We start from the raw sequence: 12,920 nt of genomic DNA, 5'->3' as shown, positions 1-12,920 counted from the left end.
CGTGCATAATTTCAGCAAAAGTTACGCATATTAAGGCTGGCAAATATGCAATTCATTGGGAAGTTCAAAAAATAATTCCTTTAATTTCAGAATGTGCTGCTCTGGACCTAATAATAACTTTAATTAATATTAAAGTTACCTCAGGACCCCACCCTTCTAGGGAAAATATTGCCTGTTCACTGACTCTAAAACATTACTAACTTTCAATTTGGAAGTCTGATTAATAATTAAATAACTATAACCAAAATGACCTAGCAGTTGTTTGCAAAGTTAAAGGAGTTATTTCCAGTGAAGATGATGGTAAAATTCACACTTATGCAAGAAAAGGGTGCCAGGTTAGACTAGTGACCACATGGGATTTAAGGCACACAGTCACCAATAATAGCGTGAAAAGATGAAGGACCCTGGGAGAAGCTCTCTATTGTCTTCAGGAAACCTTTAATTTCAACGCAGCATTGCACTGCTGTCACGCAAATTCTGGATCTGGGATTCATTAGGAGATTCAAAATATTATGGAAGACTAACAGCACGGACATGAACTAAACAGGAAAAAATGGAAATAATAACAAAAGAAATCACATAATATACCAAAGCACTAAATGACTTATTCCTTGAACAGAAGGAAGTGTTCAAAGACAAGAAAGAGGCTTGGATATCTTCAAACACAGTTCACTGCCTCCCTTGGCTGGAGGCTAAATCACCATCATACTTATATGCTAAAGGATCTTAACTCTGTCCCCTCCCCAATCTCTAGTACATAGCCCACCTACAGGATGAGCTATTAAACTGCAAAAAGTGGAATCAAAACACTGTCAGAGAAAATCCCTGCAGGTAGAGTTACCACCTCCTTTGGAAATGCAAGTGTTTAAACCCACTTAGACGTGTTACAAGGGGAACAGCCACTCGATACCAACCACCTCAGGTTATATTCCTCTGTACAGTCTGCTCGACCCCGATCGACCAAGGCAGCCCGACCAACCTCCGGACGCTTAATTTCTCGCGCTGCCTCCCCGACTGCAAATACGCCGCCAGACCTGCGCATCCCCCAAGGCAGCGGCACGCGAGTGAGCGAGAGAGAGGTGCGCCGTGCGTAAAGGCCTGCGTTGCATCAACCTCCGCTGCTCAAGTAACAAGCCAGTTTTGAGAATGTAAGAAGTAGAAAGTACAGAAAGTTGTGTTCAAATGTAACGAGCAAAAGTCGTCAGGAAAATAAATACTCAAGTAAGGTACAGATATGTGATAAATCTACTTAAGTACTTTAACGAGGTATTTCTACTTTGTTACTTCCCACCACTGCTTCCAGAGATGGTGGGAAATAGAGTTCAGGGAGAGGGATACAGCAAATAATTTAATGGAGGAGGAACTCATTAAACTAATTTTGAAAAACATCAATCCCTAACTGGTCAGTCTGCTAAGAATAAGCAGAGTTATCTTGGTTGATGGACTTGTCTACCTTGGTCAGCAACTGGAGAATGACATGACTGGATTTATTTAAATTTAAAGAAAGCATCCAAACAGCCTCTGAGTCTGCTGCTCTGGCTCCTGACAGCAAAAGGAAGAGAAAAAAAAGCCAAGTCGGCCATAACGGCGACCATCAGGTGTACTGTTGTTAATACAAGGGGAGTAATGCACCATCTTCCTGTCCACAGTGGAGAGCTAATGGAGCTATTGGGAACCTTTACATCAAAAGCTGCCAAAACCTCCCCTATCCTAGAAGGTCTTGCTACTCTTGGTTCCAGCACTGTGTCAAGTCAACACCTCTGTAAACTGATCATTCCCTTTTTAGCATTCAACTACTTGTCAGTTGTTGGTGCCACTGACCATTGGTCCAAAGAAAGGTATGGGCAGGTGTAAAGGGACAACAGGATGTGCTAAAGCCTTGGACAGGGGGACCCTTGTACGTGGCAGATGGAGAAGGAAGACAACCTCAGGGATGGAGTGAAATTACCCTTGTTGTACAATTTCAATCAGTAACATTACCTTGTGTCATCTTGGATGCACAGAACATTGTTTATCCTGCAGTAGTTGGACTCTTCTTTTCGGGCTTGTAGTTTTATAATTCTGAGAACTGTTACTGGTTTAAGTGAATTAAATTCATTCGCAATGTCCAAGCTGCCCTCAGCTCCTCTGCCGCTAGCTGGTCTGAAGCCGGTGAAGGTCTTCATTCCATTCTTCTGCTGGGATTTTCCCTCCAGCTTCCTCATGTAGCTGTCCTTTACCTCCTTGATTTTTAGGTCCCTCTGAATAGTCCACAGCTCCTCGTTATTGTCACCTCTGAAAGCGCTCTTTGTCTCATTAAGGATGGCTTCGATGTCTTTTGTTACCCACGGCTTGTTATTTGGGTAACAACAGACAGTCCTTGTTGGGACAGTGCAGTCCACACAGACGTTTATATAATCCACTATGCACTTTCAAGAGATTCAAGATTTTTTATTGTCAAATGAACAGAGATAACATGAAGTAGTCACTGTCAATGAAATGCTTGGGTCACACACTCTCTTTAAGCAATGCTCAGTAATTTCAACCCAAAAAAATAAAATAAAAATAGAAATAGTATAAAATAGAATAAAAAAGAATAAAATAGAATACTGAAATAGAATATCTAAAATTTAAAATAGAAAATAAATTATATACATGTAAATATATATCTTTACAAATGAATGTTCAATTTGTGCAGTAGTGCAAATGTAGTGCAAACTTTGTAAGCACATCAATGTCCTGTCCGTGCGGCTCACTGAGTGCATCGGAGTCAGTCCCCTCAAAACAGACCAGCAGTGTCTCATAGGCCTCCTTTGACCATCTCCTAACTGTCTTTGTGATCACAGGCTGTCTTTCACCAGAGGCACATAGCAGGGGATGAGATGCACTAAAGGTCGGTGCATGGTTCTGCAACTGCGGCTGCGGCTTTTAATGCAGTTGTGTTGATGGACTCGTTTTAATTTATGGTTCTCCAAGGGTTGCGCGTGTTGCAAAGCAATTCACCGCCAGAACACTATGTGGAGTAACGTTTTTTGTCGAAGCCGACCTTAGAGATGCCTTCTTTGTGTTTGGCAGTCGTCGTCGACTGCCTTACCTCCTCCCAGTCTTGTTCTCCACACACAAAGTGAACGATGGCAGAGAGGGCAATCCTAACAAGTGGTCATATTTCGAATCTCTTCTGCCAAACGCTCTTCTATTTGGTCCATATTCGTTCTTCAAAATCTTAACTGGTTTCTGCTGGTATTATGGGGCATGAAACTGGAAATGTGAGACTCCGGAAAGAATGTAATTAGTAGACCAATCACAGCCTTGCAGGCTACGTGAGGCTTGCGTAGCTTTGTCGTATAGTCACAAAAAATGGGCGACGCACGCAAGCACGCAAGAAGGGGTTTGAAAGCATGCAAGGGGCACGTAAGGGGCTCTTGCGCGTGCGTGTCCCTGCGTGTCTCTGAAAACGCAGAACCATGCGCCGGCCTTAAGTTGTGATTTGATTTCCCCAGAGGGGGGAAGGGGGAACAGCTGTATATGCATCCTTAATGTTAGCATACAGCAGGTCAAGGGTCCTTTCCCCTCTAGTTTTGCAGGTGACATACTGGGTGAATTTTGTGAGTGTTTTATCCATGATTCTATTGCTTTCAGCTTGTCCATCTTGTTCCCCAGTGATCTCACGTTACCCATGATGAGAGAGGGGAGATACGGCTTATACACTCTTGATCAAAATCTTAAGACCAGTTAAAAAATTGCATGAATTTGCATTTTGCACTGTTGGATCTTTGGAAGGTTCTAAGTAGAGCTTCAAAATGCAAAAAGAAGAAATGGGAACAAGAGACCAAAAGTTGTGAGCAGGCAATTTATTGAAAACAACAATTTAACTCAAATAGGCTGTTCATCAGCTGATCAAAAGTTTAAGACCACAGCCTTTAAAAGCCTAAATCTGTGCAAAAATTTGGATTCCATGTCATTTCCTGTCAAGTAATCACACTGTGAAGATCTCTTGATGGCAAAGGCAAAAAAGCTCACCGTCTTTGAACGTGGTAGGATTGTTGAACTGCATAAACAAGGCCTCTCACAACGTGCCATCGCTGCTGAGGTTGGATGCAGTAAGACAGTCATTTTGCATTTCTTAAAAGATCCTCAGGGTTATGGAACAAAAAAATCAAGTGGTAGACCCAAAAAAATCTAACCGGCGCTGAGCCGCAGGATCCAAATGGCTGTCCGTCAAGACACGGGACGATCCTCATCCCAAATTAAGGCCATTACTGGTGCTGACTGCAGCCCAATAACCATCCGATGGCATCTGCGAAGGAAGGGCTTCAAAAACAAGAAACGTCTTCAATGGCCACGTCTCCTTCAACGCCACAAAATTGCCCGTTTAGACTTTGCAAGGGAGCACCAAACATGGGACATTCAAAGGTGGAAGAAAGTTTTATTCTCTGACGAGAAAAAATGTAACCTTGATAGTCCTGATGGCTTCCAACGTTACTGGCATGACAAGGAGATGCCACCTGAGATGTTTTCTACGCCGCACAGTGGAGGGGGCGCCATCATGATCTGGGGTGCTTTTTTCTTCAATGGAACAATGGAGCTCCAGGTTGTGCAGGGGCGTCAAACAGCAGCTGGCTATGTGGAGGTGTTGCAGCGGGCATCCCTCATGACTGAGGGCCCTCGTCTGTGTGGTAACGACTGGGTTTTTCAGCAGGACAACGCTCCAATTCACAATGCCCGTCTGACCAAGACTTTTTTCCAGGAGAATAACATCACTCTTTTTGACCATCCTGCGTGTTCCCCTGATCTTGATCCAATTGAACACATTTGAGGATGGATGGCAAGGGAAGTTTACAAAAATGGACTTCAGTTCCAGACAGTGGATGCCCTTCGTGAAGCCATCTTCACCACTTTGCGCAACATTCGCACTAGCCTTTTGGAAACACTTGCATCAAGCATGCCAAAACTAATTTTTGAAGTGATCAACAATAATGGTGAAGCTACTCATTACTGAGTCAGTTTTTGACACTTTAATTTCTTCTTTTAGGAGGTTTTTTTTTTTTTTTAAGCTGTGGTCTTAAACTTTTGATCAGCTGATGAACAGCCTACTTCAGTTAAATTGTTATTTTCAATAAATTGCCTGCTCACAACTTTTGGGCTCTTGTTCCCATTTCTTCTTTTTGCATTTTGAAACTCTACTTAGAACCTTCCTAAGATTCAACAGTGCAAAATGCAAATTCATGCAATTTTTTAACTGGTCTTAAGATTTTGATCAGGAGTGTATCTCCTCTTCTCCACGAATCTTTGTCGTTTAGCAGACCTGGCTCTTTTCCTCCTCTTCACCAATCCTTTTCCTCCGCAACCCCGGTGTGTTTTTCTCCAAAGTTCAGTGGGGGGTGTCCACTTTTCGATTTGCCAAGCCAGCTGGGTTCAGCCCCATCAGCTGATCGCTGAAGAAAACAGTGTGGTGTTGCTGAGCGAAGGTCGAGTGGCAGAACCAAACGAGTAGTTCCGCTGTGAAAAAACTGACCAACACTCTGCAAACAAATAAATGTGTAGAGAGGACGGAGCTTAAATATGTTACTCACAAAAGACAAATCAAATATGTCAAGGGAAAAAGATAAAAAGTATAACAAAATGAGCAGGAGCGACTGTAACAGGCCCACTTTATAGCAAGGATCTAACTATAAGCTTTATCATGAAGGAAGGTTTTTAGCTATCTTAACTGGCTTGCCGGTAAATAGGACGCCAGAAGAACTGGGAAAAATACTTACCTAAATTCAGATTTGCCTTAACCTCAGCTGTACATGAGTCTACAGGTGTTACATGTGTGAAGCTCAACCTCAGACGGCTCCTAAAAAGACCCCTTGATGCCGACCTTAGCCTCAGCTCTCTCCACAGTCACTCCGCTTGACTGTCAGCTGTCATTCAGTTACTACCCAGCAGTAATCTGGACCAGAAACCCATCACTGAATGATCTGAACTGACTGACTTTTTCTTTTTTTGTTTGATGGTCATTTTTCATTCATGATATTATTTATAATAATAATAATTATTATTATCATTGGCTATGACTTCCCAGACCATCACTGACCCACTGCCAAATTATGTTACAGGCAGCATTGCGTTCACCACGGCGTCTCCAGACTCTTTCACGTCTGTCACATGTGCTCAGTGGCAGTCAGTCCAATTCTTGTGTTCTCTGGTGAATGCCATTCTGGTGAAAGCTGCATAGTGCTGGGTTGTGAGCACAGGTCAGACTAGAGGATGTCAGGCACTCATGCCACACTCATAGAGTCTGTTTCGGACAGTTTTGTCAGAAACATGCACACAAGTAGCCAGCTGAAGGTTATATTGTAGGCCTCTGGCAGTGCTCCTCCTGTTTCTCCTCACACCTGAGGAGCAGATACTAGTCCTACTACTGGGTTGATGCCTTTCTACTGCCATGTCCAGCTATCATTGTGTAACGGCCGGTCTCCTGATATCTCCTCCATGCTCTTGAGACTATGCTGGGAGACACAACAAACCTTGCGACTGCACGTATGGCACATAACTTATGGATGTGCTACCAGTAGTGACCAGGACACTAGCAAAATAAAAAACTAAGGAAGAATCAGTCAGAAAACATAAAGAGAGGGCAATTGACTGTGGCCACCACATGCAAAACTATTCACTTTTGGGGGGTTGTCTTGCTTTTGCCTCTCCATTGCACCTATTGTCACTTTCATTTGAAATTAATTCACAATCACTTATGCTTCCTAAATGGACATATTTATACTACTGGAGTTTTACTGAATTGGTTTTATACTGTGATGATTAAGTGTTCCCTTAGTTTTTTGAGCATATACATGTCTGTGGATGCGTGTGTTTGTGAAATATACTGTAAATTGCTTACACACCTGCTCTGTTTTCATGTTTGTATAGCCAAGCTCTACATCAGGCCATACATCCAGCCAGTCATGCAGGCGATGCTGCATGTGGTGAAAGAGACAGAGAATGACGACTTGACTAATGTCATTCAGAAGATGATCTGTGAGTACAACCAGGAGGTTGCGGCCATTGCTGTGGATATGACACAAAACCTGGTAGGAACACAACATGAACATTTCCAATGATTTCATGACCGACTGGGCCTTATACAGGACTGTCTCAGAAAATTAGAATATTGTGATAAAGTTCTTTATTTTCTGTAATGCAATTAAAAAAACAAAAATGTCATGCATTCTGGATTCATTACAAATCAACTGAAATATTGCAAGCCTTTTATTCTTTTAATATTGCTGATTATGGCTTACAGCTTAAGAAAACTCAAAAATCCTATCTCAAAAAATTAGAATATTTCCTCAGACCAAGTAAAAAAAAGATTTATAACAGCAAAACAAAATCAAACATTTGAAAATGTCCATTAATGCACTCAGTACTTGGTTGGGAATCCTTTTGCACGGATTACTGCATCAATGCGGCGGGGCATGGAGGCAATCAGCCTGTGGCATTGCTTAGGGTTCATGGATGCCCAGGATGCTTCAACAGCGGCCTGTAGCTCATTTGCATTGTTGGGTCTGGTGTCTTTCAGCTTCTTCTTCATAATACCCCACAAATTCTCTATGGGGTTCAGGTCAGGGGAATTGGCAGGCCAATCGAGGACAGTAATGCCATGGTCAGTACACCAGTTACTGGTGGTTTTGGCACTGTGGGCAGGTGCCAGATCATGCTGGAAAATGAAATCCTCATCTCCATAGAGCTTTTCAGCAGACGGAAGCATGTAGTGCTCTAAAATCTCTTGGTACACAGCTGCATTTACTCTGGACTTGATGAAACACAGTGGACCAACACCAGCAGCTGACATGGCTCCCCAAACCATCACTGACTGTGGGAACTTCACACTGGATTTCAAGCAACTTGGATTTTGCTCCTCTCCAGCCTTTCTCCAGACTCTGGCGCCTTGACTTCCAAATGAAATACAACACTTGCTTTCGTCTGAAAAGAGGACTTTGGACCACTCTGCAACTGCCCAGTGCTTCTTTTCCATAGCCCAAGTCAGACGCTTCTTCCGTTGTCTTGAGTTCAGAAGTGGCTTGACCATGGGAATACGGCTATTGTAGCCCATTTCCCGGACACGTCTGTGAACAGTGGCTTTTGATACCTGGACTCCAGCTTCAGTCCACTGTCTTTGAAGCTCCCCCAAATTCTGGAAGCGACCCTTCTTCACAATGCGGTTAAGGCTGCGGTCATCTCTCTTGGTTGTGCAGCGTTTCCTGCCACATTTCCCCCTTCCAACAGACTTTTTGTGGATGTGCTTTGAAACTGCACTCTGTGAACAGCTTGCTCTTTGAGAAATTTCTTTTTGTGTCTTACCCTCCTGATGGAGGGTGTCAATGATGGTCCTCTGGACAGCAGTCAGATCAGCAGTCTTCCCCATACTTGTGATTTAGTTTACTGAACCAAGCTGAGTGTTTTTCAAGGCTCAGGAAACCCTTGCAGGTGTTTCGAGTTAATTAGACGATTCAAGTGATTAGTTGAATACCCTACTAGTATACTTTTTCATGATATTCTAATATTTAGAGATAGGATATTTGAGTTTTCTTAAGCTGTAAGCCATAATCAGCAATATTAAAAGAATAAAAGGCTTGCAATATTTCAGTTGATTTGTAATGAATCCAGAATGCATGACATTTTTGTTTTTTTAATTGCATTACAGAAAATAAAGAACTTTATCACAATATTCTAATTTTCTGAGACAGTCCTGTATATGAAGCTATATGTAATTTTTTCTTCAGGTTAGTCAGTTATTACAGAATATTTAATGTAATGTTCTAAAGTAAGTGTCTGTCTGTCTGTCTGTCTGTCTTTCTTTCTTTCTTTCTTTCTTTCTTTCTTTCTTTCTTTCTTTCTTTCTTTCTTAGGCAGATATCTTCACCAGGGTTCTTCAGAGTGAGGAGTATGAGGAGAACGAAGACAAGACTGTCATGGCCCTTGGCCTCCTTAGCACCATCGACACCATACTCACTGTCATGGAGGACCACAAAGAGGTCTCAACACACATTCATATACACGCAGAATAACTGCTACATTATTTGTCTTGTAATATTTGATACTTAATTTCAGATCACTCAGCAGTTGGAAGGGATCTGTTTGCAGGTGATCGGCCTGGTCTTGCAGAAACCCATCATAGGTATGGCAGGTGTGTGAGAGCTGCTAATTACTTTATCATAGATTTACTTAATTAATTAATTTGCTCCCTGAAATGCTGCTATGATCCTGTCAGGCTGCTTCCATCACAAATACAAGGAATATTCCTGTTTCCTCACAGAGTAAATTTTACGTGGGTGAATTGAATTACTGGTATGTTCCTGCGATGTAACTTAAAGGTTGCGACAGTTCTTAAACTATAGATTTTACTTACTTGCTTGTTTGCAGACTAAAGACATTCACATTTTGTTACTGACGGGAGACGCTTGAAGAACTGCTACTGAGTGCAAAACAATGGTCATGTGACAGGAGGCAGCCAAAAGCTTATCAACCAGCTGTATTTCTCTACTCTATGGGCCTGATCTACTAAGATCCCAAATAAAGAGTGCTAAATGCATGTGCGTTATTACTGATTGTACGTTTGGTCGGTGGGCCTTTTGCAGGTGATCTATTAACAATAATTGCCTATATGATAACAGGTGCAAACATGGTAGAGGCAGTTGTATTTAAATGAGTGTTTTGTGTGCGTTACTGGTTTCTGCCATGGAGCATTACGAAGAGCAGTGTGACTGCAAGCACAAAGTGAAATTTAATGCCATTGAATTCGAGGTGTTAGTAGAAGATGCAAACAAAAAAATTGTTGACCTCCAGCAAAGGAATATTAACATAACTCAATGAAACGCCATATGGTAGAGTATCTGCGAGAATGCTGTGGGTAAAACTAAAAGAACAACTGTTGAAATGAAGAGAAGATGCTTCTGTCAATCCAAACATCCTAATACGAGCAGATACAACTGATCTCTCCGTCTTCTACCATGCCGTGTCGTCCTCACTACAATAACTGCAGCCATCTGTGCGCAACACTGTCCCGATTCGCACCTTCCTTTCAAATGTATTAAATATAGACACAATCACCGTAATTACTTTGATACTGTTTTCAGCATGTGCTAAATTAAAATATTTGCGTCTGCACCTCCCAATATTTTGAGCACTTGGGTAGAAATGCCCGACATTGCATAATCATTCAGGCAAACGTTCTAAATGGACAGTGCGTTATTCTGCGTGCAATCCTCAGTGTGCATTGATCCTCCATGTTGAGGATCAATCCTGGGATCTCTGATTGTGTGAGTACTTGTCAAGCTGAAGTTGACTCTACTTGCACTGTTTTGAGATCACTGGTCACTCGTCCAACGCACAAAAAGTGTCTGTGTATGTATGTGTGTGTAATCGTAGTAATTGGGTTGATTTTCCCTGGGGGGTTGGATCACTCTTACTCTGATAAGGTCAGGTCAAGTAAATTATTCTTTCAGAAATCTAGGCCACACGAAAATACACACAGTCACAGCTGTGATGTTTACCCCTTATTACATGGCAAGAGGAGTAGGAGCTGAACACATCAGTGAAGTTTCCAGGTAAAGTACCTCTAAAACTGCTACCAGTTTATGTACTACTTGAGATGGGTTTTCCTCCTGTGACGACGCATTGTAAAATCGAGACATATTTTGCAGTAAAATGTGGTGAATGAAGCCTCTCAAATGTCCAAATGGAGCACTTTTATACGTAGAATCCAAACAATCAATCAATCAAATTTTATTTTTATAGCCCATATTCACAAATCACAATTTGGGATTTAACACAAGGTGTGACATCCTCTGCCCTTAACCCTCAACAAGAGTAAGGGTAAAAAGAACATAGATGGGTAAGGGTAAGCCATATTTTAGGGATCCCTCTTCCAAGACGGACAGAAGTGCAATAGATGCCACCTGTGATGGAGAACATCAGAAAGATAAGGGTATTTGCAGCATTGACAAATAGAGTGGTTGAAGAAAAGTCCCTGAATTCTTCATGATTAACAAGAGGTGACCAACTTCCTATTTAACTATTTCACCTGTTACCCCTTGTAGCTCCATTGTTTTCAACCAGTTGATGGGAAATGTTTATATCTCAGCTCCTCTCTTAAAGCTAAAGTGGGGAACATCTATAAAAATAGCTCCTTGACATATGTACTGTAACTATACTGTCACAGCTTCTCTGGCTCCACCTACAGCTCATAAAGCAATTTTCAAGAATCGCTCACATTTCTAAGCCATCAATCTGAACCAGCAGAAGTGTCTGAGCACTTGTCAATCCCTGCTTGTGCACAGTGATGTGGACGTTGCGTCGCTCAGGGTGGGGGGGCGTGGCGGCTGGGCGGATACCAACAAGAAACCAACATAAAGGGGGGGTCCAACCCGTCTTGGAACGTGGACCTAGGAGTCTGACACACGCATTGAAAGTGAAAGGTGAGGGCCGGCCCGCGCTGGCTGAGGTTGGAATCCAGCCCCCCCGGGGCCTAGTGCACCCCATGAACCACTTCGTGAACCAATGGTCTACAGTCCCTGACAAAAGTCTTGTCACTTATCCATTTTGTAGAAACATCAGCCTCAAACCTGACTTTTAATTTATCCATTGGTTTTAGAAATGGCTCATATGAAAGCTAAAACCCTCCCAAATTATGTTTAATATACTAAAATAAATTTGCTTTTCTGAAGAAAGATTGATCATTTAATGATAATAATAATTTAACACAGAAAGGTTAGATTTTGGCAAGACACAAGTTTTGTCGCCTACTGAGAGTAATGTGAAAATTGAACAAATAATTTACTTCAAATACAAAAATATGTTGCATAACATCAGTGAATTAAGTAGTGGTGCTGTGAGATCCATATGTAATATCTTGTATGACTTCCATGAGCTTGAAGGACTGCATCCATGCGGTTCGACAATGATTCATACAATTTATTGATGAAGTCATCAGGAATAGCAAAGAAAGCAGTCTTACATGCCTCCCAGAGTTCATCAAGATTCTTTGGTTTTGTCTTCCATGCTTCCTCTTTCATTCTACCCCAGACATGCTCAATGATGTTTATGTCTGGTGACTGGGCTGGCCAGTCCTGGAGCACCTTGATCTTCTTCGCCTTGAGGAACTTTGATGTAGAGATGGAAGTATGCGATGGAGCACCAGCCTGTTGCAAAATTTGACCCCTTTAATGGTTGGGAATGTAAGAGGTAGCTAATACTTCTTGATATTTTAGGGTATTGATATTGCCTTCCACCCTGCAAATCTCTCACACACCCCCACACTGGATGTAACCCCAGACCATGATTTTTCCGCCACCAAACTTAACGGTTTTCTGGGTGAATCTCGGATCAATGCGGGCTCCAGTAGGTCTCCCGCAATATTTGCTGTGATGTAATTCCATCGAAGATTCATCTGAGAAATCCACCTTCTGCCACTTTTCCAGCGTCCATCCTTTTAGCAGGCTGTGGGCCTTGGCAAATGCCACATGTTTTTTAATTGCCTTTTGTTTAGTGCTGGTTTCTGGGCACTGATTCGACCATGGAGGCCATTTCCAGACAGAATTCTACCAACTGTCCTGGTTGACACGGAAACTTGAGGTGAACAGGCCTGGTGGAGCTCTGCTGCAGTGTAAATTGGGCTGGCCTTGGATTTTCGAGCCAACAAACGGTCCTCCCGAGCAGTTGTCTTGCGGGGTCTGCCGGACCTGGGCTTGTCAAAAACATCTCCAGTCTCTTCAAATCTTTTTCTTATTCTTTGTACTTGACGCTGAGACACATTGAAGCTGTCAGCCACCTCAGCAGTGGATCTGGTCTTCAGCCTCTTGATAATCAACGCTTTGGTCTCAGAGTGAATCTAAAGGCCGGAGCATGCTTCTGCGTTGTCAGGGGCCCGCAAGGACGCAGTTGTAACGCAGGACTCATTCTCA

General features: G+C 42.4%; 1 protein-coding gene across 3 annotated transcripts in view; it reads left to right on the top strand.

Annotated features, from left to right (window-relative positions):
• ipo8 (importin 8) overlaps positions 1 to 12,920 on the top strand; it is a 78,334-nt gene that overhangs the window by 39,955 nt on the left and 25,459 nt on the right. For 2 of the 3 annotated variants that reach the window (XM_061078273.1, XM_061078256.1), the window contains 3 exons: positions 6,889 to 7,049; positions 8,868 to 8,993; positions 9,070 to 9,145. In XM_061078273.1, coding sequence (XP_060934256.1) covers positions 6,889 to 7,049; positions 8,868 to 8,993; positions 9,070 to 9,145 — 363 coding nt within the window. The remainder of the gene's footprint in view (positions 1 to 6,888; positions 7,050 to 8,867; positions 8,994 to 9,069; positions 9,146 to 12,920) is intronic. The other variant, XM_061078264.1, reaches the window with a different exon arrangement.

The sequence above is a fragment of the Limanda limanda genome, chromosome 1 (assembly GCF_963576545.1).
Source record: "Limanda limanda chromosome 1, fLimLim1.1, whole genome shotgun sequence".
In the NCBI taxonomy this organism is placed as follows: Eukaryota; Metazoa; Chordata; class Actinopteri; order Pleuronectiformes; family Pleuronectidae; genus Limanda; species Limanda limanda.
The sequence above is the reverse complement of the archived record's forward strand: the minus strand, read 5'-3'. Positions and strand labels throughout refer to the sequence as shown.